The sequence below is a fragment of the Macrobrachium nipponense genome, chromosome 9 (genome assembly GCF_015104395.2).
Source record: "Macrobrachium nipponense isolate FS-2020 chromosome 9, ASM1510439v2, whole genome shotgun sequence".
In the NCBI taxonomy this organism is placed as follows: Eukaryota; Metazoa; Arthropoda; class Malacostraca; order Decapoda; family Palaemonidae; genus Macrobrachium; species Macrobrachium nipponense.
In genome coordinates this window covers 51,385,133-51,410,418 of record NC_061110.1, presented here as the reverse complement: position 1 = coordinate 51,410,418, position 25,286 = coordinate 51,385,133, and the positions used below count along the sequence as shown (strand labels likewise).

At 39.7% G+C, this 25,286-nt stretch overlaps 1 protein-coding gene across 2 annotated transcripts in view; it reads left to right on the top strand.

The window, feature by feature from the left end:
• The window catches only part of LOC135218299 (uncharacterized), a 313,398-nt gene that overhangs the window by 25,539 nt on the left and 262,573 nt on the right, over positions 1-25,286 (top strand). For both annotated transcript variants that reach the window (XM_064254517.1, XM_064254518.1), the window contains exon 2: positions 17,985-18,135. In XM_064254517.1, coding sequence (XP_064110587.1) covers positions 18,040-18,135 — 96 coding nt within the window. In that variant the 5' untranslated portion in view covers positions 17,985-18,039. The remainder of the gene's footprint in view (positions 1-17,984; positions 18,136-25,286) is intronic.

Here is a 25,286-nt window from a genome sequence, read left to right as displayed (position 1 = left end):
TCGGAGTTCTGGCTAATAAGTCTAAGGACTCGGAATTTCTTAAAAACCCAGAAATTCTCCATAGCGTCCTGTCTTGCATGGACAAGGCGGTACAAGACGGTTCGGGAGAAGTTGCTTCCCTATTTGGAGCTGGTCTGCTGAAAAAGAGATCAGTTTATGGATCCCTTTTATCTAAAGCTGTTTCTCCTAGCCAGAGGACAGCGTTATTGTTCGCCCCTCTGTCAGACCATTTGTTTCCTTCTCAGTTGGTGAGAGATATATCTTGCTCGCTAACTGAGAAGGCGACACAAGACCTCCTTGTTCAGACTTCTAAGAAGAGTCGCCCTGTAGTGTCGACGAGTAAGAAGGACTCGCGTCCTCCTCAGCAGCCCTTTCGTGGAGGTGCAACGGCTCGTCCCCCTTCCAGAAAGAAGAGCTCTGATAAGAGAGGAAGGTCTTCCTTCAGGCCATTCAAGAAAGGAAAGTGACTTGATGATCCTCCAAGCACCAGTAGGCGCCAGACTCCTGAACTTTGCAGGAGCCTGGGCACAGAGGGGAGCCGACTCTTGGTCAGTTTCAGTCCTAGAGAAAGGATACATAATCCCCTTCGAAGACAGTCCTCCCCTAACCTCTACTCCTCGGGAACTGTCAGCGAGGTACAGAGACCCTGTAATGAAAAATACTCTCCTTCAAATGGTGGATCAAATGTGGGAAAAGGAGGCCATCGAACTTGTACAGGATCCACTCTCCCCGGGATTTTACAATCGCCTTTTTCTAGTACCAAAGGCATCGGGGGGGTGGAGACCAGTACTGGACGTAAGCGCGCTGAACCGCTTTGTTCAGAAGAAGAAGTTCCGAATGGAAACGTCCGCCTCAGTGATGTCAGCACTTCGTCCAGGAGATTGGATGGTCTCTCTGGACTTACAAGATGCATATTTCCACGTTCCCATTCACCACTCGTCAAAGAAATATCTTTGATTCATGATAGGAGGCAAGATTTTTCAGTTCAGGGCTCTGTGTTTCGGCCTGTCTACAGCTCCACAGGTCTTCACCAACCTGATGGAAAATGTAGCGAGATGGCTTCACCTAGAGGGAATAAACATCTCCCTCTACTTAGACGACTGGCTGATCAAGGCCAAGTCGGAGAATCAGTGCTTGGAGGACCTGTTGATAACAAGAAATATGGTAGAATCTCTGGGATTACTCGTGAACCTCGAGAAGTCGCAACTGATCCCCAGCCAGAACTTGGTCTATCTGGGGATTCAGATGGATTCTCGGGGTTTTCGGGTATTTCCTTCGCGAGATAGAATTACTCGAGGTTTGTCAAGAATCTCGAGCTTCTTAGAGAGAGAGAGCAGTTCAGCGAGGGATTATTTGAGCCTTTTAGGGACTCTGTCCTCGCTAGAAAAGTTTTTCTCTCTGGGGAGGCTTCACCTTCGCCCTCTTCAGTTTTTCCTGAAAGGGGTGTGGAGTTGGAAGACGGGACAACTCTCAGATACTTTCCCGATTCCACAAGAGATAAAAAATCACTTAAAGTGGTGGATCCTTCCTCTAAAGAAGAACGAAGGCGTGTCACTTGCCCTGCAGAACCCCAGCCAAGTGTTATTTTCCGACGCTTCGGAGTCGGGATGGGGAGCGACGCTAGGAGCAAGGGAGGTGTCAGGCACCTGGACAAAGGAGCAGGTGTCCTGGCACATCAATTGCAAAGAGCTAGTAGCCATACACCTGGCCTTAAGATTCTTCGAGGAGGTAGTCAGAGGCGGGGTGATTCAGATAAACTCGGACAACACCACGGCTCTGGCTTACATACGCAAGCAAGGAGGGACTCATTCATTCTCCCTCTATCAACTAACAAAAGACCTATTAACCTGGACATAGGAAAGAGGTATAACTCTCCTCACAAGATTTGTGCAAGGGATAAGGAATGTGAGAGCGGACAGGCTAAGCAGGAGTGGACTCTACACACAGAAGTGTGCCGAAGTCTGTGGTCCCTGTGGGGGAGGCCTCACATAGACCTGTTTGCTACGTTCCTCTCCAAAAGAGTAGAGATCTTTTGCTCTCTAGTGGAAGATCCAAGAGCCTTTGCAATAGACGCGTTTCTCCTGGATTGGTCGGGCCTAGACGCCTACGCCTTTCCCCCATTCAAGATCCTGGGGGAAGTACTCAGGAAATTCGTAGCTTCAAAGGGCACGAAGTTGACCCTCATAGCCCCATTTTGGCCAGCCCAGGAATGGTTCTCGGAGGTACTGGAGTGGATAGTGGACTTCCCCAGATCTCTGCCAAGCAGAACAGATCTACTCAGACAACCCCACTTCGAGAGGTTTCATCACAACCTCCCCGGTCTCGCTCTGACTGCCTTTCGACTATCGAAAGACTTGTCAGAGCGAGGGGATTTTCTCGCAAGGCTGCAGGCGCTATCGCTCGAGCCCGCAGATCTTCAACGAGAAGAGTATACCAATCGAAGTGGGAAGTCTTTAGAAGGTGGTGTAAAAATAAGAAGCTGTCCTCCTCCAGTACCTTTATAGTTAACATTACCGATTTCCTCCTTTTTCTGAGAGAGGAATCGCACCTTTCTGTGTCTACAATCAAAGGATACAGAAGTATACTGTCTTCAGTATTCAGGAATCGAGGGCTAGAGATTGCAGAGAACAAGGATCTCCATGATTTGATTCGGTCCTTTGAAACTTCGAAATCAGCATCTCCTAGAACACCTAGTTGGAATCTGGACGTGGTCCTGAAATTCCTTGCCTCAGATAAATTCGAGCCTCTACATCTGGCATCCTTCCGCGACGTCACAAGGAAATGTTTATTTCTGTTGTCTCTCGCGACGGCCAAGAGGACGAGCGAATTGCACGCTCTGGACTCCAAAGTGGGGTTTAAAGGAGATGCGGCTATCTGTTCGTTCCAGACATTGTTTCTGGCGAAAAACGAGAACCCATCAAAACCTTGGCCCAGAAGCTTTGAGGTAAAAGGCCTATCTAACCTCGTAGGCAGAGAGATAGAGAGGTCTCTCTGTCCAGTTAGAGCTCTTAAATTTTATTTAGAGAGAAAGAAACAGATGGGAGGCTGTCAGCAAGGTCTTTGGTGTGCTGTGAAGAACCCCAAAAGACTCATGTCTAAAAACGCCTTGGCCTTCTTTGTGAGAAGCGTGATTACTGATGCACACAAGAACTGCCTGGATGAATCCTTCGGTCTTCTAAAGGTTAAGACTCATGAGGTAAGGGCAGTAGCAACGTCCCTGGCGTTTCAAAAGAATATGTCTCTCAGGAATATCATTGAGACTACATATTGGAGATGCAATTCAGTGTTTGCGTCTCATTACCTGAAGGATGTGAAAGTGACCTATGAGAAATGCTTCTCTCTCGGTCCATTTGTATCAGCAGATACAGTTCTGGGACTTGGAGCAAAGACTGATCCTTAAAATATTTTATCTTAAATGTACAATTAAAACCCTCCCTTTGTCAGATATGTGCTTGGTTTCCTATTAGCAAGCGTACTGATGTCGCACGGGCGACTGGTGTCATTGCTGGTAGGGGATCAGGTATGGCTAGTAGGGGGGTACAAATTTTTTTTTTTATGTTTTGTTATAAATGAATGTGTATTTATGTTTCGAGTTTTTGGTTGTTTGTAAGGAGTTTGGGGATAACTCCTTGCAATCTTAGAACTAACATGGATGTTAGGATCAGGTGATCGGGATCGGTGTTGTGCTCCTTGAACAAGGTGTATTGTCATGTTAGTGGAATAGCACCCAATGACAAAGGCCTTTAGGCTCTGCCGAGTAAGTGGATAAGACCCCATTGGCAGACCCACAAGAACTCTTAGCCATAGATCAATATCTCGCTGAGGCTCTTGAGGCGAAGCAGACTCCTAGGCAGTAGCCACGAAGTCTTCCGCCTAATCAGGTAGGAACCAAGGTTTATTAATACCTACAACATATGTTGTTTACCTGTCTATTTCAGTAGTTAGCTGTCTCTTACCCACCACCAATGGGTGCTAATCAGCTAAGTATATATCTGGCAGGGAAGTTGAATGTATAAAAATGATATTGTCATGATACAATAAAGTTTTATACATACTTACCTGACAGATATATACGATTAATGGCGCCACCCAGCCTCCCCGCAGGAGAGAAGAAATCTGATTAGAAAACGGGAATGGTTCCTAGTCCTGCCACCCAGGGCAGGGCGGTAGATCACCTGACCTACCGGTAGCGTGTGCCGCGAAATTTGAATTTCTGTCGGGACGACGGAGTCTATAGCTAAGTATATATCTGTCAGGTAAGTATGTATAAAACTTTATTGTATCATGACAATATCATTTTTCTGTCGCCGGTGTTGTAAACATCTGTTTGCAGCACCTCCATCTGGATTTTGGAAACTTATAGCTACTTGAGTATCCCTTTTGGTTTTTTTTGGTTATCTGACTTGGATCGATGGCTAGGCACACGTTTATTCTGGATTGAATTGATTTTGGCATAGATTACTCTTTGATTTAAGATGTCTGGGACTAGTTCCGCTAGCGCCTGGTTTTGTTCTAAGACTGATTGTAGAGGTAGGCTACTGAAAGCTTCAGTAGACCCACATACTGTGTAAAAGTTGCAGGGAGCATGAATGTGTGTATGAGAACCACTGCAAGGAGTGTGAATGTCTTACAGATTCTGAGTGGAAGGTGTATGAGACCTATCTTAAGAAGCTTGAACGTGATAGGTTAAGGAGGTCTTCCTCCAGGAGTGTGTCAGGTAGACGAGAAGTTAATGTTTCTCCTGTTAACCCTCCTTCTGTAGTTAATGCTCCTAACCCTGTAGTGTTGCCTTCGGGCCCTGAAACAGTGTCTGTAGAAGGTAATACCTTGTCTTTGATTTTGGAGTCGATTCGCAACTTAGAATTGAAAGTGCTTGCTCTTGAGAGCAAAAGTGAAGTGCCTAAATGCAGTGATAGTGCCCCTTGTGTAGTGGAGGGTGCGTCAGATCGGCCTTATTTCGCCTCTAGGCCGGGACCTCTGCTTGACTCCCAGGTTACGGGGAGAGAGCATGTCGAAAGCCGAAGGAGGGTTACGAGGAACCCCCACTGATCTGACGTGCCTTCGGCAGTATCTGATGAACGCTACCCAGACTACCAAGGAGCGTGCGCGTGCACGTCTCCTCAAGGAGTGCTTTACTTCTTCGGAGGCTTCCTCCCCGCGTAAGGGGTGGAGCTCTCATTCAGTGTCACGCCCGCTGAAAAGGAGCGTTCGTGATCGGGACGCTTCACGTCCATGTTGCTCACCAGAACTTCAATCTTCGCCTGATAGTGTGTTTGCAGCTTTTCCGCTGCAGAAGAGGCGTAGAGAGTCTTCGGACGTTGACGCTTTCGAGCGACAGAGTGCGTGAAGAGGCAGTTCCTGTGAGAAGGAGGGAGGCGTCACCTCGCTACTCGCCTTCTCACAGGATCAGCCCCTCCCCAGAAAAGGAGGCTTCACCGACCCGGAGTATTCTTCGTTCGTTGCAGCAGCACCTTGCGGATGTTCTTGCTTCAAGAGAGACGCTTCCTCGTCATCGTAGGAAGGATGATAGACTACCAGTGAAGAAGACTAGACGGTCTCCCTCTCCTTCTCCTCGCTCGTCTCTCTCTCCGTTTTCGTCTCCCTCTAGAGTTCGCACTGCTCCCCAGCGGCTCTCTAGAGGAGGTGATGAGCTCGTTTCTCGCTCTCGGGAAGCGGTATTACCTGCTCTTACGGAACAGGTGCAGCGTGAGTTTCTCCTTGTACCAACATTTGCAGTGTGAAGACATGGTTTGTGCAGGCAGTATATGTGTTTTACATGGCTAAAGACTTCCAGCCTTCATTGCAAGCACAGCCCTTTTAGCCAAACAGCAACGAAATAGCTGAAATTATCTTTCAGTCCTCTGTAAATTTCAGGGATTAGAACCGTCCTCTTTGGTTGGCATCATTGATGGGACTTCTCTGTCAGAATCATGAAAGTTAACTTCTTTCTGATTCAACTGTGAAAGACGTGGGTATGCACTTGCTCTAGTCTTTTACATAAGTAATATTGTTTCTCCTCAGTTGAGATTCAACTACTGATGAGAAACTTTTCTCTGTCTTGCTATCTCAAGGACCTCAGGCCTTTGGAAGACTTTTGACATTTGTTTGGGACATGGCAAGCCCTTACGAGAGTCATTATATAGAGTTTTTGCTTTTCAAGACTGCATCCCATCTCTCTCCAGCAGTGGTGAAGAGGATAGCCATGTTACATGGATTGCCCTCAGCATTACCCTTCAAAAGACTGTTAATCATGTTACGACTCCTTCTCGGATGCAGAATCATTCGGCATCTGTTTTGAATGGGTTGAATCCATCATGATCCTCTTTGCCTTGGAGTTTGTTTATATTGATCAAGATCAATCATTACTTTGTCCTATTGATGGGTTGCTGGGCCTGCGGAGACCCGACACCCTTTATCAGACGTCAATTTCCTTTCTGCACTATGGGTTCGCCAATGGAGAAGTGTCTCAGGACGTGGCTTCCTTCAAGTCCTTTGAGATATCGAGCTTTGTCTCTGCAGATAGCTATGTAACCTATATGAGCCCACAGTGCCAGTGGCTTGGTCCTGTCATCGCACTCTAAAGAATATGTCGGACTGGAAGATAGATGTAGTCCTATGAGGACCACATTATATCTTTCTTCCTTTGGTAGTTGCCCATAGGTCCTTGGAACTACTTTTCCTTGGACTTGTGGTGGATACTGAACAAGTTGTGTTTGCTTAACCAGGCTCCTTCAAGTGGACAAATTGCATCTCTCGCCTATGCTGTGCAGTTCTAGAGGTAAGAAGGATGCGAGAGTGACTGGTCTCTCCTCCTTCCCCCTCCCCGTCCTACTTCTTTTCCGTTGTGTTGAGAATAGGACTCGAACTTACACTGGCTGGTCAGGCGTTTGATGCGGTAAGCTTACACATCGAGTTTCCTTTCTATTTTTCTGATCAGAATCTTAGAAGCAATCCCGCTCCTTCCTCTAGCAAGGGGAGGAATGAGATACGGGCAAAAAGGCAGGAACGTCTCTTATCTGCCTTATGCCTCCAACTCTATATTCTTCACTGCTTTATCATATGAGTTATGATTCCTCATTCATTTCGAAAAGGCCCTGAGATCTGATTTTTATCTTGCAGTTCTTTGACTCCAATTAATGTGTCAGAGGCAGGGCACTTATCCTCGCTCTTTTGACAAGGAAGAATTGCCTAGTTGTGCTGAATGACCGAGGGTTTGTATATCGTGTAGAAACAAATCACAATTTTTAAAAGTGAATTGTATTTTTCCTAATTATATAAACCTGAGGTCCTTTACAGTAAATTGCCCACCTCATACCACCCCTCACTTTGAAACATGGACTGCAAGTAAATTGTAGTGTTTACATCCCAGCAGGTGGGTCTCCCTACCTACTGGGCGGTAGTTAATGCCAAACCATCTTGTTCAAAATTTTAACAGCCGTATTCTAGCTGCTACACCCACAAGTAAAGGACCTCAGGTTTGTATAGTTAGGAAAAATACAATATATTTTTTGTGTTTTTCTTACCTATATAAACCTGAGGTCCTTTACACTAATTGCCCAGGAAAAATACAATTTATTTTTTGTGTTTTTCTTACCTATATAAACCTGAGGTCCTTTACACTAATTGCCCACCTCATATCACTCCTCAATCTGAAACATGGGCTGCAAGCGAATTGGAGTGTTTACTTCCCTGCAGGTGGGTCTCCCTGCCTACCAGGCAGTAGTTACTGCCTAACCACCTTGTTCAAGATTTTAATAGCCGTATTCCAGCTGCTATGCCCGCAAATATATCCTATTGTAAGGACCACAAGTTTGTATAGTTAGGGAAAATACAATTTATTTTAAAAAATTGTGGTATTTCTGGCACTTTACCTTACTTCAGAGAGACGAGTCCTTGTATATGTACCATTGATGGTGGGGGTCTGTATAGGGAAATTGGTAGTGGAAAAGATACTGAACTGGAAGTCAGCCACATGGTTGGGGCAGGCTTAGAGGGAGCAGAGTTCAAGGGGCAGTGTGTGTGTGTTAAGAGCTGTGTTTCTGGTGCATCAGGCGAGCGCAGGTGGTGTGAGGCCTTTTATGCCATCTGTTGGATTAATTTTCCCATTATCCCAGGTATCCCACTTTCTATTATGACCTTGTGGGGCGCTCTGGTGACCTTATGTATTACATCCTGACCTCAATGGTTGTCTGGCACCACGTGATCCAACCAACTTTCTCTAGTGTTCACTAAAGAACGCCCATCCACATACCGCCGCCCAAACCATTAACACTCTTCAAGAACTTCATTTCTAGGGTGTTGGAACATCCTGCATACAGTCCTGATCTCGCCCCGTCTGATTACCATCTGTTTGGTCCACTTAAAGATGCTTTAAGAGGCCGTCGTTTCGCCACCGATCAGCAGGTGAAGGAAGTGGTGCATACGTGGCTCAATGCTCAACAGAAAACGTTTTTTATGAGGGTATCGAAAAGCTAGTGCAACGATGGACCAAGTGCTTTGAAAAGCAGGGTGACTATGTTGAAAAATGATGTCATTGTAAACTTTGTATTGCTTTTGTATTAAATAAAAAAATTGGAGTGCAGATACTTATTGACTTACCCATATATATATATATATATATATATATATATATACATATATATATACATATATATATATATATATATATATATATATATATATATGAATAATTATCACATCGAACCGTGATCCATTTATATATCAATTCAAGCTACAAATGTCCTTTAATATCTAAATTCACTTTACCTCCCAAATGATATATTTTCATATATGTACCCTTCGGTACATATATGAAAATATATCATTTGGGAGGTAAAGTGAATTTAGATATTAAAGGACATTTGTAGCTTGAATTGATATATATATATATATACACACACACACACACACACTCATACATACATACATAAATATACATATTGTGACGAAGTGCCAAGTACTTGGTTACTAAACTTACCACTTATTGAATATTACCTCACCATAGCCAGACACCTGAACCTTCATCACAGGTAAAATATGACTGAATACTCTAAAGGTAACAGTGATCCCTTAAACAACTTACCAGTATTGCAGAAAATCAGACTAAGTTCATTAAAACAGGTGTGAGGTAATCTTATATGTTATTAAATTAATCACAACTTTAAAAGTCTAAGTATTTCCCTGATTTCAAAAGTCTAAGTACTTCCCTGGTTCTAACTCACTTCAATTAAATTGAAGTGAGTTAGAACTCAATTACCACTCTGTGTTTCTACCTAAACAAAATTAAATATACTGGTGAAAAAGAAAACAAAATTAAATATACTGGTGAAAAAGAAAACACAGACAAATTTAAAATACAAAATTTATTATTAAACTAAAAATTTATAAGTGAAATTCACAATCTCAGGGAGATTTTCTGTTACTTGAAAACAACACAAAGGGTAACTAATTCTTGAATTAATTATGTAAAATTAAATAAAATTAATTTATCACACAAGTGCTAAACAACACTAAAACTTTAAAAGAATTCTAAATGAATGCAAAATAATTCACAAATGTTAAATTCAGTTAAATATGCAAAGACTAATTATTGAAAACAATTAAGTTAATCAGATTGTGAATGCAAATGCAAACAGAAAAATGTGGAAAATACCAAAATTGCAAAAAGCGCCAATCACACAGAATATATAAAAAAACACACTCCAATAAGAAAAAATGGACAAATGCACAAAAAAATCACTTTAGTAAGAAAAATGGATAAATGCACAAAAAATGACTTCAATAAGAAAAATCGACGAATACACAAAAAATCACCAACACCAAAATGTGGAAAAGGTAAAAATTCCCCTTGAATAACTCAAGTACTTTCAGTATTTCAAGTACTGTTTAAGTTTAGTGCACTGAACTTACTAAAAACCTCATACCTTGGTATACCAATTTTAGAAGGGCTCTTTCGAAATCACCAATAAACACTTACACACGAGGTGCCCTCTACACACTTTTACAATGTTTGTTCAGATTCCACAAATAAACACTAATAATATCAAATAACTCTCAAGAAATATCAAATTAAAATTTATTTGAGTGACCAGCTACTATGCATAAAATCTTTTACGTTAAACGTTATCACTGAATCTTTTACGAGCGAGAGAGAGAGAGACCCAAACGCACAGGTCTTGAGTCGGAATAATTTTCCTTTCTTACGGAAGCATAACAGTGGATTTCGTCGCACAAAAGTTTTTGGGGCCGAGAGACAGTTACTGTCATAAAAATTCTCTTTCAAAACATTTTCTAGAGATAAATTGGAATTACAATCACTAATAACAAATATTATTACGTGATTTAAGACAATAAAAGTATTTTAATATGAAATGAATAATTATTTATATTGAAAGCAAAACTAAATGATGTCACTTCCCAAAGATGACGTTTGCTTAAACAGAAGGTTCTAGAACCATCGTACGAAAGATGGCGCAATCCTTCCACGAGATTACTCGAGAAAGACGTACACGTTTGAAACCAGTCATGCACGTTATATGCTCGACATGTTCTAAACAAAATTTCCTTATCAGAAGTGTTGACATGCTATGAAAACTAAACGGAGACTTCGAGTTCTCCTTATCTCGATGGATGACAACCATTTCTTGCTTTGAACGGACAATGCTAATCATTATTCTCCCCACATTCTATGTTATCTTAACTTTTGAATTCTATTTTGCAAAATCTGAACATACATTATCAGAACACACTACACTACATCTAAGCTAAATAAGGAATCTGAAAATATTGCAAACAATTTCACAACTCTTCATACAGTTAAAGAGAAGATGATATGCATTATGAAAGTAAAATTTTATAATATATCTATATACTATACATACACATACATACATACACACATACATATATATATATATAATATAATATCTATATATATATATATATATATACAATATACATATATATATATAATATATATATATATATATATATATACACACATACACACACACACACACACACAGAGGCAGTCTCTGGCTTATGTTAGGTTCAGCTTACGATGTTCCGAGGTTACGATGCTTTTCAATTATATTCGTCAAAAATTATTTCAAGGTTTATGTTGCATGTTCCAGGGCTACGACGCTTACGATGCTGATCTGACGGCAGAAATATGACACCAAAAGTACAAAATAATCAATATTTGATGTTTTTTTATGAAAAATGCAATAGAAAAGCAGTTTACATAGTTTTTAATACACCCTAAGCATTAAAAGTAAGGTTTTATTAGGATTTTTGACGATTTTCGGCTTATATATCGTCTCAAGAACAGTACCCCCGTCATAAGCTGGGGAGTGCCTGTATGTGTGTGTGTGTGTTATTATATATATATATATATATATATATATATATATATTATCACATATAGAATATATATAGTATGTGATATAAATTATATATATATATATATATATATATATATATATATATTATATATGTATGTAGGTATATGTTTGTGTGTGTATTATATATATTTATATATACATATATATATATAATATATATATGTATGTTAGATGTGTGTGTGTGGTATTATTAATATATAATATACAGACATAGAATATATATATATTATATATACAATTATTTATATTATATTAGTATACAGACATAGATATATATATAAGTATATGATATACATATATATTATGTATGTTATGTATATTGTTTTTGTGTGTGTAATTATATATATTTATATATACAATATATATATCTATATATATAATATATATATTATATATATAGTATATGTACGTATATGTGTGTGTGGTAATTATATATTAATATTTTAACGACATAGAATATATATATATATATATATTATATATGTATATTATATATATATATGTATGTCTATGTGTGTGTGTATTATATATATATATATATAATATATATATTATATATATATATAATATATATATACCATACGATTTTAATCTAGTCTTGACCATTTTAAAGGAATTTTATCAGGTATCATATATCCTAAGATCATGGCATTATTTATAAGTTATACTTAAGGTATAGTATAAACTGTAACGTTTAGTAGTGTGTGCCGGCTTATTTTAGCTGATTATAATGATTTTTGCGGTATAATATACTTATTTTGGCCATCTATTAATTATTAACATCACAACATATAATAATAAATGTTATATATATTAAAAAAAGTCATGTTAAACACCAAAAACATAAACACGCATAATATAAGAATAAAGGTAAAAACGCAATTAAAGTTTTCAAACATCAAGGTTGATCAAATCAACCATATATTTTTAATCTAGTTTTCACCATTTTAAAGGAAATATATCCCTATACGATATATCCAAACATTATGGCATTATTATATGTTATACTTAAGCTATAGCATAAAATGTAAGGTAAAAGTACAGTGCGCAGTCTTGTTATTTTTCTTGATTATTACGATAGTTGCGGGTCAATTTAATTTCTTTGACCATATCTTAGTTATTGATACTACAGCACAGTTGTCAGAAAAAAGCAGTCTTTGTCTGCTTGTGTCAACATGATTATCCTCGATGTCATGGTTAACGCAACTCATCATCTCAGATTACCGTTGCTGTCCCGTAACCTTGTCCCACAGGTCATGGCCAACTTTTACGATAAAAACAAGAAAGTTGTATATCCACAGTGTTCTTTTATTATAAGCAACACTAGTGCTCCGCTTGGGTGTCAGCAATGTTTGTTACAGATCGAAACATCCTAAAGGTCATCACTGTCTGAGCTACTAAACTCAACTAAAGCCATCAAGTGCAGCTCTTGCTCGTGTTGCAAGCACTTTATTATTCGCATCCAATTCACGTTGCAATTAATCCAACTGAGCCTTTTCACAGCTATTGTTTTTATATATTTCAATATTTGTTGTCAATAAATCAAAGGTGCTGCATGTTTCAACAACTGAAGGCATGAAACCAACATCAAACTCGGTCATAAACCCGTTACTTTAATAATGAAAAGGACCAATGTCTGCATTTGGATGTTTGTCTAATAAACTTGATATACATATGCAACTTCACAACAATAAGATTCGATTCCATGTACACGAGGCTGCAAGATTTTGCGGGAGAATAATGAGATGTCGTGGTCGGCACAAGATATGAATAAAAAAAGTAAAGTTAAAATAAACATGGGAAAGATAAATAAAATTAAGAAATGCGTAAGTAAAATAGAACGTTCTTAATCAGTAATTCGTTTGTGTACTTGAACCTTCCTCAGCAGGTATCCTTCGGCGTCTTACTGGCACCGACACCATTCATTTCTGCTAGTATGACGTCTGGCCATTGTCTCCCATGCCCCAATAGTCTTTAAACAATGCCTTTATTAGGGTCATAGTAGTTTTCTCAAAGCACCCATCAGCACAAGCAGGTCCAATTTTACGTGCTTCTACTTCTTTTAACTTAAGAGTCTTTCAGCAAGTATAAGCCTTACTATCAGGACATAATTTTTTGGCCATAATTATTTTCCCTGCTCAACAATAACTTCACTTGTATCGCTGATAATAGATTCACCTTCACTAATAACGATCTTTTGTTGATCATTATTATTAACTCTATCATCCCTAGTAAATAAAATATTTAATTGCTACGAAAATACTCGTAAAAACTGAAAACAATAACAAGGCATGATAGAATAGAGGTTGGGACGAATAGAAAGAACGGGATGAAGACTCTGTGTCCTGTCATACAAGATAAGAACAATGTCAAGCCAAATTAGCCAATAGAAACGCGAGCTCAGTCTGTGAGCGTTTTCATTGGTTGCTGAGACTGAGCGGGAGATACGTAGAGAGAGACGACGAATGCTCACTCCCCCTTACCCCCGGAACACACCACCCCTGGTTTAAAGGGACGGTGGAGAAGTGCCCTTGTGCAAGCGAGTTCCTCGGCGGAAGTTTCGACGTCGCATAAGGGTGGAAAAGTACTTGTGTTCAGTGGCATATTAGACCATAATGTTTCAAGCCTAAGGTCACAAATGAAGTACTGATGGGTAGGGAAAGCTTGGGGAAAAATGTCATAGTGCTAACTCTATTTTGGTCGCGGTGGCGCTTGCACCCTTGTTCCGATGGGCGCCTCATATAAATATTATTTATAGATATATATATATATATATATTATATATATATATATATATATACATATATATATATTATATATATATATATGCACACATATACACATTGAGCTATAAATGTCCCTTAAATATCTGCTCTACCTCGGAATTAATATATTTTCATATATGTTAACCGAAGGGGAATATTTTAGTTTATTATAATTTTGTCTTCTTGTGGGTTCGAACCACTGCCCAGAGGCCTGAGGAGAAATCAGGACTCCAGTGACATTATCGACTCAGCCAACAAGTGAGGTTATTAGTTGATACCGACTCCAACTTTACAAATCACTGTTGAACTCTGGTATTTGTAATTAAAATCTATATCCAGCCCCCTCTGCCATGTTAACTAAGTCGAACGCTTGCTGCGCGTAGGCATTTTATGAATTTTTATCACATCACCCTGATTCAAATAAATACATCGAGCTACAAATGTTCTTTAATATCCAATTTGCTCTACCTCGGAATTAATATAAATTCATATATGTTAACTGAAGGGGAATATTTTAGTTGATAATAATTTCATCCTCTCATGGGTTCGAACCAGCACCCAGACGGCTGAGGAGAAATCAATGACCCCAGTGCCATTATCGACTCGGTCAACAATTGAGGTTATAAGTCGATACCAACTCTGACCTTATAAATCACTGTCGAACTCTGATATTTGTAATTAGAAACTATATCGAACTCCCTCTGCCATGTTAATTATGTCGAACATTTGCCGCACGTAGCCATTTTATCACATCACCCTGATTCATATAAATACATCGAGCAACAAAAGTCCTTCAATATCCAATTTGCTCTACCTCGGAATAAATGTATTTTCATATATGTTAACCAAAGGGGAATTTTTTAGTTGATAATAATTTCGTCCTCCGACCTTACTAATAACTGTCAAACTCCGGTATTTGTAATTAGAATCGCTATCCAACCCCTTCATTCCCATTTCTGGTGCGGCTGACAAGCACAAGATGGACGAACAGGAAGTTGTGAAGACTGCAATATCTGGACGTGATATTAGACACTTTAAATGATGATCCTGAACTTGCACTGGCCATGGTGGATCATTCCTATGCCATCTTGATGTTAAGAATAATGAAAATACAGCAGGAACAAAAGCACAAGAAGCAAAAGAAACAAAGCAGGATGCTGGATGTATCCTTACTTAAAAAGAAGAGAGGAGAAAAGTTACTACAACTTGATGAGAGAATTGGCGTATGAATTTACAGGACTGTGCCAGAACTTGACCAGGGTAACAGAGGAGCTTTTTAATGAAATTGTTGAACGGGTCTCTCCCTACATCAAAAAAAAAAATTTGCATTCTGGAGAAGACCCATTGAGCCAGGCCTGCATGTTGCAATTACCCTGTGCTTCTTTCCAACTGGAGAATCCTACAAGAGCCTGGCATTCCAATTCAGAGTAGCTCCCAACACAATTAGTAGTATTGTGCCTGAAACTTGTAGGGCCATAGTGACTGCGTATGGAGATGAGGTCGTGCAGTTACCCACGACCTCAGAGCAATGGAAGGAAGCAGTCCGTGGTTTGGAAGAATGCTGGGATTTCCCACATGCCCTTGCTGCAGTAAATAGGAAACATGTCAGAATCAAGAACCCAGCAAAAGGAGGAGCTCATTACTTCATTTATAAGAAATTCTACTCTGTCATTCTGTTAATTGTTGACACTAACCACAAGTTCATGTACGTCGATATAGGTGCCATAGGTTCCGAGTCTGATGGTGGTGTCTGCCAAGACAGCTCTGTCAAATGCTTGATAGGAATGAAGCCATTCTGCCTGTCCCTGAAAGATTGCCAAACGAGACTGAAGAGAAACCTGCAGTCCTCTATTTCTTCCTTGGAGATGACTGTCTTCGCTCTTAGGGATTATATGATGAAACCATACTCTGCACGAATCTGACAGCACATGAGCGCATCTTTAATTACTGACTGAGCAGGGCAAGATGTACAGTGGAGAATGCCTTTGGCATACTAGCAAACAGGTAGATATTGTTCACAAATATTATACTATCTTTATATGATGTTCTTGTTTAAAAGCTTTTTAATATGCAACACCTTTTTTTTTTTTATACCACTTCGTTTCTACGGAGATAATACGTATTTAACATGAAATGCCTTTCGTATACCATCTCAAAATTAATTCAATATTTTCCATTTCTCTTCCATAGATTCAGTGTTTCACATGGCATAAATCTTCAGCATGACCGTATCGAGTCTATGGTGTTGACCGCTTGTGTGTTGCATAACTTAATGTTAACTAGAAATCCTAATAACACGAATGAGGCAGATCAAGAAGACTCGGTGACACGTGAGGCCATACCTCTTCACTGGAGGTCTGACAAAACTTTAATTCCCCTGAGCTGTCACAAGAACCATGACTTGCAAGGGTCAACGAGATCACATTCGTGATTATTTTAACTCCCCTGCAGGCTCTGTTCATTGGCAAGATACAATGATTTAAAACAAGAAAGCAATAAGATAATTCTTGTAAATACTTTATAAAATGAAATAGAAATAATAGAAATAACTTTATAAATATCAAAATTATTTTGGAAATTCTAAAATATTTATATTATTACCCTACACATTTTCTAGTGAATTGTATTTATTGGAATATGTATCTATATATGACATCCTCAAAGTATATTGTGAAAACTGCAAATCTAAAATGTTATTTTTACTTTAAAAGAGACCCTATTAAATTTATTATACTTCAGAACCTTCTCATAAATTGTATTGGTTTAGGTAAGTCACGGACTTATACTTTTTTTAATACAAAATTTCAGTGAAAGTGCTGAATAAAAACCACAAGTATATATACATTTAATTAAGGTTGTGTTTTGGTGTCTGAGTATTTGAGAAGTTCATAGAGCATATAAAAGTACCGAAATTCTTGAATCTCAAATATATGTTAATCAAAACATCAAAATAAAGGCAGCTTTATCTTCTAAATTCTGCCTTTGAACTTTATTTCACGATGAAGCTTATTGCACATCCCCTCTGCGCAGGTTGAGGGGTTGCCAGGTACATCGCCCATGTTGACATGGACACCGTATGTCGAAATTGCTACTTACGTCTGCCATAATCAATCACATTACGTATGTCGAAATAGCATTGCGACACACTCTTGCGTCGAAAGAGCTCTTGGGTACTTCGGCATGACATGGAGTCTTTTGACAGTTGTCGTGGCTCGACTGCGATAACTGCATGGAACAGCTAGTTGTCGCAGTCACTTGGGAGATGTGAAAGTCGGCGATGTGAGACCTGGCTTAACATTAACGGAATGAAAATGGTGCATGATCGCTATGTTCATATTTTATTGCATAATACGATAATAATGTGACAGTGATATATAAGATATAATTGGATACAGTAAGGAAAGCACATTGTTTTGTTAAAATTATCATTATTTTCCCTACAACTGTATTAATTGACTTTTGCAGATGGCCATCTCTCTCTCTCTCTCTCTCTCTCTCTCTCTCTCTCTCTCTCTCTCTCTCTCTCTCTCTCTCTCTCTCTCTCAAGGTGAAACGTTGTTTTTGGAAAGTCAATTAGCGGAACTATAAACTGCATTGCATTTCATCTTTATAATCCTTTATGATGATCATCTACCCTCTTTAAAGAAAAATAGGATTTTAAAGCTTTTCGGCATTTAGAAATTTTGATAAAGTATTGTAAAACTGTGTATATATATATATATATATATATATATATATATATATATATATATATATTATATATATATATATTATGTGTGTGTGTGTTAATAATAATTTGTATCTCTCATTTATACAGGAAAACCGTGTTCGAATCCTGTTTATGAACCTCAGTCATATTAACAAGATCCCTTATGTCAAGCAAGATCCTTCCCCTTTCGGAGTCTGTGCGATCTCAGCTACGATCTGGAGTTTCCATAACTTCTGTGGGACAGTGTGTTGAGGAGCTGGTAAGTCTGGATTAAGGTTTTTGAAATCAGTATAAACTATCATAGAAATCCTAAAAATGTTGATTATTGGACAGATGGTGATCTGGTGTTAGTTTGAAAAGTCAGTAGCGAATGAAATGGGTAGCTTGCATGAGGAAGAAACTCGGTATAGGAGTCTGTAGGGTTTAGAAAGCATGCAGAGGAAAACAGTGTGAAAGACGTAGTAACGATGCAAGAAGAGTAGACATGCAAAAAGATAACTGTAATAAAACTGTTAAGAAAATTCTATATAGTATAGTGTAAGCTTCTTCCCAGCTTTAACCCATTTTTAATATGGGTTCGCCATTGTGAATGAGTCGTCTCCATCGATTTCTCTCCTGTGCATCGTTCTCATTAATACCTTTTAATACCATATCTTGCCTGAATTTGATGTCTCACCTTGGTCCATGCTTCCACTATCCTGTAATATGGACCCCAAGTACTTGAACTTCTGTACTCTCTTTATTTCTTCCCCTCCTAATCTTATATTATTTCCACCATCCTCAGTAATACCTGAATACATATATTCGGTTTTTGATCTGCTTATTCTCATTCCTCTCTCCTCAAGTGCTGCTCTCCACCTCTCCAACCTTCCCTCCAACTCCTCCCTCCCCTTTGAACACAACACAATGTCATCCGCATATAATATGCCCCATGGCACTGCTTCTCTAACATCCTTGGTCATTACATCCATCACGATGTTGAAGATGGATGGGCTAAGTGCCGACCCTTTGTGTAATCCAACTCCTAACTCAAATCCATCTGTCTCTCCAACAGTGCTTCTCACTCTCGTATACACATTCCTGTGCATCTCCTGAATAATTCTGACATACTTTTCCGGCGCCATCTTCTCCCTCAAACATCTTCTTATTTCTTGTCTTGGTACTCTGTCATAGGCCTTTTCAAGGTCTATGAATACCAGATGCAGGTCTCGTTGTTTTTCTCTGAATTTCTCCATCAGCTGCCGTATGCAAAATATTCCATCTATTGTGCCACTTCCCTCCATAAATGCTAACTGTTCCTTCCCTATTCTAACTTCCTCTCTCAGCCTGCTATCTATTATTCTTTCCAAAATCTTCAACGTGTGAGACATTAGTTTGATACCTCTATAATTACTGCATTCCTGGACATCCCCTTTACCTTTAAATATCGGTATCAATATGCTTTCCCGCCATTCTTCTGGTATCTTTTCTTGTTCGGATATTTTTACCATCAGATCATACAAGATGTCTATCCATTCCTCTCCTAAGGCTTTCCAAACTTTGACTGGGATTAAGTCAGGTCCTGTTGCCTTCCCATTCCTCATTCTTTTTAAGGCTCATATCACTTCATTCCTAGAGATCCCCATTACCATTCCCATGTTTAGTTGTCCATCCTCTCTTACAAGTCTTTCATTTTCTTCATTTAGAAGTTGCTCGAAATACTCTATCCATCTTTTCAGGATGTCTTCTTCCTTTTTTATGACAGTACCATTCCTATCTTTCATTTACTTAATATGGGCGATGTCCTTAGTTCTTTTATTTCTTACTTTTGACAGTTTTAGCATCTTACGCAACCCTTCCTTGGTTTCCAGTTCGTTATAAACCTCTTCATATACCCTTGCCTTGGCTTGAGCTACAACCATTTTTACTTCTTTGTTTCTTTCTCTTAATCTTGCTCTGTCCTCTTCCAGCTGTGACTCTTCAAATCTCTTCTTTGTCTCCCTTTTACCCTTCACCACTTCCCCCACTTCCCCCACTTCCTCCCCCCACCACCAGCTCTCCTTTTCCTCCCATACTATTCCAGATGTTTCCCCTAGTATCTCCTTTGCGTGTCTTTTAATCACTGATGCATTATGCCTCCACCATTCTCCCACATCCTCAATTCCCAGATCAACCTCTCCCAGCACTCTTCTCCTAAACTCTCTTCTTATCATTATCTCGCCCTAACAATTTATACCACTTGATTTTCTTTAACTCATTCGTTTTCTTTTCTCTTTTCTCTTTTCATCTTCAAATCCATACAAAGGAGCCTATGTTGGGGGGCCACGTGGTCACCTAGGATAACTTTACAATTCCTAACTTCCACCAGTCTTGATTTATTGTAAAGAAGGTAATTCATTTGTGTGCATATACCGCCACTCTTGTATGTTATCAAGTGCTCCCTCTTCTTTTTGAAGAACGTGTTCACTATTTCCATATCAAAAGACATGGCAAAATTTACCATATTCTCTCCATCTGGGTTTCTCCCCCGATCCCATGTCCTCCATGCACACGTTCAATTACAGTGGTACCTTGACATATGAATGGCTCAACTTACGAAAAATTCGAGTTACGAAAGCAAATACGAAGATTTTTTTGCTCTACATATGAAAATAGTTCAGGATATGAAAGGTTGTTGCTGTAAAGTCCCGAGATTCGATGACGTTTGCCTGAGTCGTTTTAGGAACATTGTGAAAAGTAGGCAGAAGCAATCTTCCTTGGATAGTTATTTGTTAAAGAGGCCTTTAGTAGGAGTAAGCGAAAAGGAAGATCCAATTGATACTACGAAAAAAACAGAAAGTTGAAAGTGGTGAAGAAATTGAAATTTTGTAAAAAAAAAAAAAAAAAAAAAAAAAGTAAAGTATAAAAAAAAAAAAAAAAAAAACGTAAAGTATAAAAAAGTAAAAAAGAAATATGTAAAAATAAAAAAAAGACATAACAAAAAAAATTTAATTTTAAGTTTTTTTGTAAAGTTAAGTGTTATGGTTTTGTTAATGTGTTTCGTAAAGTTTGGTTTATGTTTCTTGGCATTTTTAATGTGTTTCGTTAAATTAAGTGTACGTACTACGTAACAAATTTTCTGCCGTTTGTCCTCCTCCTCTGTCGCCACTTTCGGAGATAGCCTCACTTGAAAGGTAAGGTTCCACATTTTACTACATACGTACGTATGTACTTACAGTTTTTCTTGTATACCATGTAGTCCAAATTGTTGTAGTATTTCATTGTTTATTGGTCAATTTAGCTTTATTATAAAATTTACTGGGGTGTTTTTGTAGGGCTTGGAACAGATTAGGCATTTTACATGTAAAATGCTGTTCAAGATGTGAAAAGCTCAGGTTACGAAGGCCGCCTCGGAACGGATTAGTTTCGTATGTCGAGGTACCACTGTACAGCATTTTCATTTCCGACATGTCCATTAATGTCTGTCCCCCCTACAATCCTCTCCTGCTCTTCCAGTTCTTGTGTTACCTCACTCATTTCATTCCAAAAACTGCTCTTATCTTCCTCTGTGCAGCCCACTTGTGGAGCATAAGCACTAATGATATAGTACATAGTTTCTCCTCCATAACATATCTTCACTCTCGTAATGCAGTCATTCTTTCTACATTCTTCATTTCCCCCGACAGAACTACATCAAGGCCATTCCTACTCTGCTCATTTGCTCCACTATATATTAGCTTGTAGCCATCCCCCAGTTCTTTGGCTTTATTACCCTTCCATTGAGTTTCTTGAACACACAAAATATCCACTCTCTTTATCCTCATCAACTCCGCCAACTCTCTTCCTCTTCCTGTCATAGACCTGATATTGAGCTGGCCTATTCTGATCACATTTAGATCTTGCTTCTTTAGCTGCACCCGCTCATGATGCAGTAGCCCTCGCCTTGTCACAGAGTTGGGGCGATGTGTCTGTACATCGTTTACAGAGTACGCCCTAGCACTATTTTCATCAATATCACGACTCATTTCATTTGTTCTGGCGTGGGTTTTTACGATCGGTTGCCCTTCCTGACACCAACCCTCCCTATTTATTCGGGCTTAGGACCGGCACCCTTTGATTCTGGCTTGCAGAGTCAGGTGGCTAGATTTTCTATATAAATATATATTATATATATATATATAGATATATATATATATATATATATATATATATATATATTATATATATTATATATAGTGTAATGATATTGGTAAATGCAAACATTCAAAATACTGAACTATTTTGAGCTCTCTGGAAATGGAAATAAAGCTATGGTGTGCAGCACTAAGCATAGTAATTGACACAGACAAGTCCATGAGTAGAAAAACACTTTTAAAAGTTGTCTAGATTCAAATAGTACATTTGCATGCAATACAACAATCATAATAAAATACCGTACTTTCAGCTCTCGCCCTGAATTTGTGACTCCCCTATTTATGTAGTATGTATTATGCAAGGCCAAAAATATTTGTAACAGAACATCTGTATTAAATTTCCTGTACAGAGTGCCCCAGTCTTTTAACTTTTTTTAGTAATGGTCTTCTCCTTTTAGCATTTCAAAGAAATATAAAGAAAAATGCAAAATTTAAGTTGTTTCCCAACAAACCAGCTACATTTGATTTAGCCCATTTTGTGGCTACAAAGTTATTCCAGACACTTCAGTAGTAATGTGAATTTGGGACTAAATGGTAGTGTTATGGAAGTTGAGGTGGAGAGTTGGGGGTGTGGGGGGGGATTTCATTGGTCGGCAGAAAAAAGCTATTTCCACCAGTATGCAATGTACTGGTAGTATGGAGGGAAGGCAGATTTTTTCATAGGTTATTTACATCAGGTATTTCGAATATAGAATACAGTATGGAGGTACTGCAATAGGGGACATAAATTTACTACATGACTAGCCTTTACCCACATACTGGCGGAAAATTAGTTTCATGTCCTCCATAGTAGGTTTAAGACACTCATGGATGCTACACTGCTCACTAAATCACACAAAGAAGGTCACTTGTGGCTGGGGTGTACAAAGGAAACCAAATAGATATGCCTCCCTTCAGCACAAAAAACTATACATTGGACACTGCACACTGGGCTACTGGAGGAGGACAGGAAATGGAAGGGCAAGGTCCCTCTAGTTTAAACACACAAGGCCACAAGCACATGACACATGCAATAGCAAATCTCAGCTATTGGGAGACAAATGCAGTGATAAACGACACTCTTGAGATGACAGAGAACAAAATGGAAGAGCTTACCTCATTCTGGTCATGAGTGCTCATAGGCCTATTCCCAGCAGGAAGTTAGTCAGTGCACGTCGCTCAGAACTGTAGGCATTATTTAAGGTTCTTTGTAGCATCCCTTCTGCCCCTACCTGTAACCCATCAAGTATTACAAATATTGTACACATGTGAATTCATTTTGTTATTACAGAATATTTTATGCACTTAATCTCCAAGATCGTGCCTCAAGTTATGTTAACCCTTAAACGCCGAAGGGGTATATTAAAAATAGTCTTCTGTGTGCCGAGGCGGTCTTGGAGTGAGCGCGGAAGCGGAAATTTTTTTTTTTTTTCAAAAAATCACAGCGCGCTTAGTTTTCAAGATTAAGAGTTCATTTCTGGGCTCAGTTCATGTCGCTGCGCGAAATATCCCTTTAATCCATTATTTCTAAGGTAAATGCACTAACAAATACCAGAGAATAAATAAAATAAAGAAAAGGTCAGTATAACTGACTCGCTCACCCTCCAAGAGGGCGTCGGTATGAACACTAGGGCGAGTGAGACCACTACCAACGAACCTCTTACAATAGAAATCTCCTACGACAAAACCCCCACAAGAGCCCCGACCCACAGAATGGGCAGCAACTACTACTACTCCACCCCACGCTACCGACTGCTGCGCCTCTGGTGGACATCCTTTCTGTTAGCACACACCTTACCAGACGTACTTTTTTGTCTCTGTGTTTTTCGTGCCCCTTTGCGAGGATTTTATCTAGTTATGGAGCGTTCAGCTAAGTTAAGTAATCCGTAAGGTTCCTATTTAGTTTTTTCCAGCTTTGAGTCAGTATTTGCCGTTTTTTAGGTATAAATACTGGCTCGCGGCCGGAAGCGTGGCGGCATTGTTCTGCCTCGTGGCGGGTTCGTTCTTGGTCTTCCATACCTAGAACCTTCCCTTCTATTTTACGCTCTATTACTAGTTATCTATATTATGTTAGGGGTCCAGCCTACTTGGTTTATGTCATGCATGCATGTCTTCTTTACCTTGCGTAGGCATTTAGTTTCTATCCAGACCCTAGCCACAGCTCTTAGTATCGGCCCCGGCTAGCTTTGAGTGGTAGACTTTCTCTCGGGTTAGTCGTACACTCCTGGATTTTTTCTCCTACTGTTTTATTTTCCTACTTTCATTTTAATTTAATTTTTAGTGATTTTGTGTATTTAGGTTAGCCTATGGCGTCTGGCACGTTAGCGTAGCCTAGGTTCTGTATATCTTGGTCCCCATCAGTTTTATTGCTTCCTCTCATCAGTTTTGTTGCATCTACGATAGCATCTCGCTGATTAGTTTGGTTGCATTAACCTAGGCTATGTTTTTTGTGTGTTTTATCGAGTTACCGCTTCGTGGTCACCATGTGATCGCGAAGCAGCCAGGCGCCCGTCCAGTCACCCTGCCCTCCTCCTGCTCTCCCATAGAGCCGGGGGGAGGGAGGTCCGTCCTCGCTCACTCCACCCGGGCCTGTCTCCCTCTCTCCCTACGCGGAGGGAGTAGGGGAGGCTGGACAGACCCAGGACTGGACTTGACCGTTCTCTCTGCTTCACGGTGCTTTGTTGTGACTGGGTAGGGGGATTGGCCTTCCCCCTCCTTTGGTTACTCCGTTGCCCCGTTGTTGCTAAAGTCTGTTTTTCGCCCTCTCGCTCCTTCCCGGATTGTCGGTGCTTTTTTATCTTACCGGAGCTCCGTCAATCACGAGGAAGGGAGCTGGTTCCCCGCTTGCGGGCGGACCTCAGGCGTACAGTTGCTCTTTTAACTAACCATCCCGTCTCGTCGGTATACCGGGAGACGAACACCTCCGCGAACCGGTACTATTCCGGAATTTAGTGCTAATTATGCATAAGTTTAATTTAAGCTAGCTTAAGCCGCGTTCCTCCCTTACCTACGTTGTCACACCGGATCATTCCGGGGTTATAGCCTATTCAGGCAGTAAGGGAGGGGTTATGCCCAAAATTTTTTCGCTCTCCGGCATGCATCGGAGTTCTATTAGCCTGTAAGTGATGTCTTTTATGGTACTCATGTATCTTTTCACTTACAGACCACAAACTGTGAGCATCCGGGATGCAACGCCATGCTCCATGACCCCTGTGGACACGAAGTCTGCAGGTCCCACGCTCCGTGCGCGACTCCGCATGGGAATCTGCAGGTCTGGTTC